General features: G+C 45.1%; 2 protein-coding genes across 3 annotated transcripts in view; one reads left to right on the top strand and one right to left on the bottom strand.

The window, feature by feature from the left end:
- Positions 1–372, bottom strand: part of LOC105502045 — a 9,955-nt gene extending 9,583 nt beyond the window's left edge. The window contains exon 1 of the mRNA XM_011928344.1: positions 149–372. Coding sequence (XP_011783734.1) covers positions 149–360 — 212 coding nt within the window. The 5' untranslated portion in view covers positions 361–372. The remainder of the gene's footprint in view (positions 1–148) is intronic.
- ASH1L (ash1 (absent, small, or homeotic)-like (Drosophila)) overlaps positions 1–3,152 on the top strand; it is a 251,011-nt gene continuing 247,859 nt past the window's right edge. For both annotated transcript variants that reach the window (XM_011928346.1, XM_011928345.1), the window contains exon 1: positions 1–276. The gene's annotated coding sequence lies outside the window, so the exon portion shown is untranslated. The remainder of the gene's footprint in view (positions 277–3,152) is intronic.

The following is a 3,152-nucleotide window of genomic DNA, read 5'->3' as shown; positions in this document are numbered from 1 at the left end:
CCGCCGCCGCTCCCGCCGCCATTTTGGGTTCGCTTTGCGGAGGGGAGACGATCCCAGTCTCGGTTGCGGGACCCGCCTCCCCTCAGTTTGCCCCCTTTAGCCTCCACCTTTCCCTTCTCCTCTCTCGCATTTCCGCCAGTCAGCTTACCCGCTGGCCGCCTCCTGACAAGCGGGAGGGATCCGCCGTGGACCCAGGGAAGCGGAGGAGCCTGGCGGCCACCCCCTCTTCCCCACTTCCCTGCACTCTCGTCGCTCTCGGCCTCGGCCTCCGACACGGTGAGTAGAACGATTTGGGCAGGCCTTCGGGCCTAAGCACTCTCTCAGCGATCGAATCCTGGGCTTCCTGGGAGCCACTGTCATCTCCCGGACCTGGACCTCCGGGAGAGCAGTGGTGAAGATGGGGGAGGGGAGAGCAGGGAGGGGGATCCTGAGCCTACCGGGAAGTCCCTCCAGGCGGGGTGAAGGGGTGTCCCTGACAGGCGGACTCCCGGAGGGGGCTGGAAAGTAAGCGAGTGGAGGCGGAGTCGTGTGTGCCCCTGACAGGTTAGTTTGTGTTTGTAGGCATGATCGGAGCCTCCTCCATAGTCCAGTTTGTGTGTGTTTAATTAAGGGATAAGAGTGGTCGAGGACACGATCCTGAGAGGGGAGTTTACCTGTGTGACAAGGTCTGTGGTGTCCCTGCCGCGTTGAATGGTATGTAGGAACGGCAGGATGATCTCAGTGTTGTAAGTTTAATAAATGTCACTGATTAGTTTTTCCGTGGAAAGAGGTGTTTTTGGTCTAGAAGACAGATGGTCTGTTGATGTGTAGCGGCTGTGTTGGTGTGTGTATGCGAGGATGGAAAGTGTTTCCGGAAGAGTTTGCCTTTATTTGTGTAAGTGTAATGGAGTTCCCCTTGTAAGTTAGCTTATTTCTTGAATAAATGTTGGGAGGTTCCTTGCAGGTTGGTATGTGCGTGTATTTTAGGGATTGGGAGCCGCTAGTTACTTGTTGGGAAAGAGTGGCAATGGTAGTGTTCTATACAGCATGTGTCTGTGAGGTCATGGAGGGGAGAAACTTGGCATAGCCAGTTGTGGTCTTAAGAATAGTTTGTGCCTTTGGTTAGAGTGAGTTGTGTAAATGTGAAGGCCCAAAATATCTTCAACGGAATCATTGCTACAAAGCTGTAAAGAATGGGTGGCCTTATTTGTTGTCGCGGGTTTATAGTAATAGTTTACAATACAATAAGAACGCGCTTTCAGTTTCTTTGTGATACTAAATCTGTGAAAATGGTAGGATGCTTTCTTCCATTTTACAAAATAGTTAATTTAGGCATAAGGAGAGAACTTCTCCAAGGCCGCGTGTTAAATTGGTGACAAAGTTGAGACTGTAACTCCCATATTTTCACTACTACTGCAGCAGTATATTCAGCATACCATGGTGCCTCAGGAAGTCTGTCGGCAAATCTGAGTATGCTGGAAAGATAGGAGCACATATGACTGGTTGGATTGTATTTGGAGGAGACCGATGGTGTCAGATATGTATGTGGAAAGTAGACGTCCTTGCCCAGTCTGACCTGTATGAAATGCATACCTATGGCTATATTATTTTGTTTATGGGGGAAGCAGAGCATTTCTGACACTTGAGGTTGTATGTGTGAGGGAGAGAAGACTTTCACAGCTTAACCTTTACCAGAGCAGCTGCATGGGTGGCTAACAGCTTAACTTGAAATCTGTGGGAGGAAGGATCCTTTTTCATTCATTCAACAAATATTTGTTGACTGCCTGTTCAATAAATCATCCATGCCTTGGGGTGAGGATAATCAAGGTGTCTCTGTAAATAGCCTAGGTACAACCTGAGGGGAGTTGTTTTGACAGTGGTAGATATTAAGTTGAGTGAAGCAGTGTGGAATTAAAATGAGAGAACTGTTTTTGGGTTCTGGTGATTGTTAATATATTGTTCCTGTGGATGTTGGAACTTCTTGGCTGGGCTGAAGGAATCCTTTGAAAGATTGATTTCATATAGTAAGAATACCCTCTGTGAATATGAGGGAAGAATGCATGAACTAAGCCAACTTAACTGTATTCTTCTGGAAAATGGGATGTTTCTTGATAGGCTAGATTAGTGGTTCTTAAAAGTTTTGGGGGGGTCATTTATCCTTCTGAGAATCTGATGAAAGACACTGGGCCCTCAAGTTAGAAGATGAGCATAAGCACAATCACATGATTTATACATATGATTTTAGGAACTTAAAGTGTAATGACATAGAGCCAATTTATATTTAGGTCTCATTTGAAAACCTTTCATTTTCTTTGTTCGGGTGTGTGGATGTTAGTATGAGTTTAAGGTGAGGGAGTCTATGATAGTATTTGAACATGTTGACAGTAGAACTTTAGGATCCATGTTTTTTATGTATTATTTTTATTGTCGCAAATGTATTTCTGCAGTGTTAGTAATCGACTCTGAATTTGGTGATAAGGGAAGCTAATGTAGCACAAAGTATCTATGGCTTTGTTCTCTGTCAGTATATTTTTGTTCCTAAACTCTGAGAAGTGGGTTTGTCTTTTTTCAGTTTTGGATTGGGCCTGAGGTGATTTGAAGCTCCTGTCTTGGAGTTTAGCTTAGTTATAATAAACACTGAGTTAGCCCTATGCAGGAGACACAGAAATGAATAATATGTGGTTTCTGTGCTTGAAGAGATGGTAATTCAGTTGAGTCTGTGAAGTGTTTGATGGTGGCGGCTCTCAAAAGGACATAGAAGAGGGAAACATTCCTAGAAGTTGAAATTTTGTTACCCAATTGCAAAGAATTTTTGCCACTACTTACTCTTTGAATAAGCATTAAGTGTTTACACTCTGTATACAACTTTGTACTTTAAAAAAATACATTTTGTATCATCTGGTTTTTTTTTTTTTTTGAAGCGGAGTTTTGCTCTTGTTGACAGGCTGGAGTGCAGTGGTGCTCTCTCAGCTCACTGCAACCTCTGCCTCCTGGGTTCAAGTGACTCTCTTGCCTCAGCCTCCCGAGTAGCTGGGATTACAGGCATGTGCCACCATGCCCTGCTAATTTTGTATTTTAAGTAGAAACGGGGTTTCTCCATGTTGGTCAGGTTGGTCTTGAACTCCCGACCTCAGGTGATTTGCCCACCTCGGCCTCCCAAAGTGTTGGGATTG

This window comes from Colobus angolensis, unplaced genomic scaffold (assembly GCF_000951035.1).
Source record: "Colobus angolensis palliatus isolate OR3802 unplaced genomic scaffold, Cang.pa_1.0 Scaffold77, whole genome shotgun sequence".
In the NCBI taxonomy this organism is placed as follows: Eukaryota; Metazoa; Chordata; class Mammalia; order Primates; family Cercopithecidae; genus Colobus; species Colobus angolensis.
The sequence above is the reverse complement of the archived record's forward strand: the minus strand, read 5'-3'. Positions and strand labels throughout refer to the sequence as shown.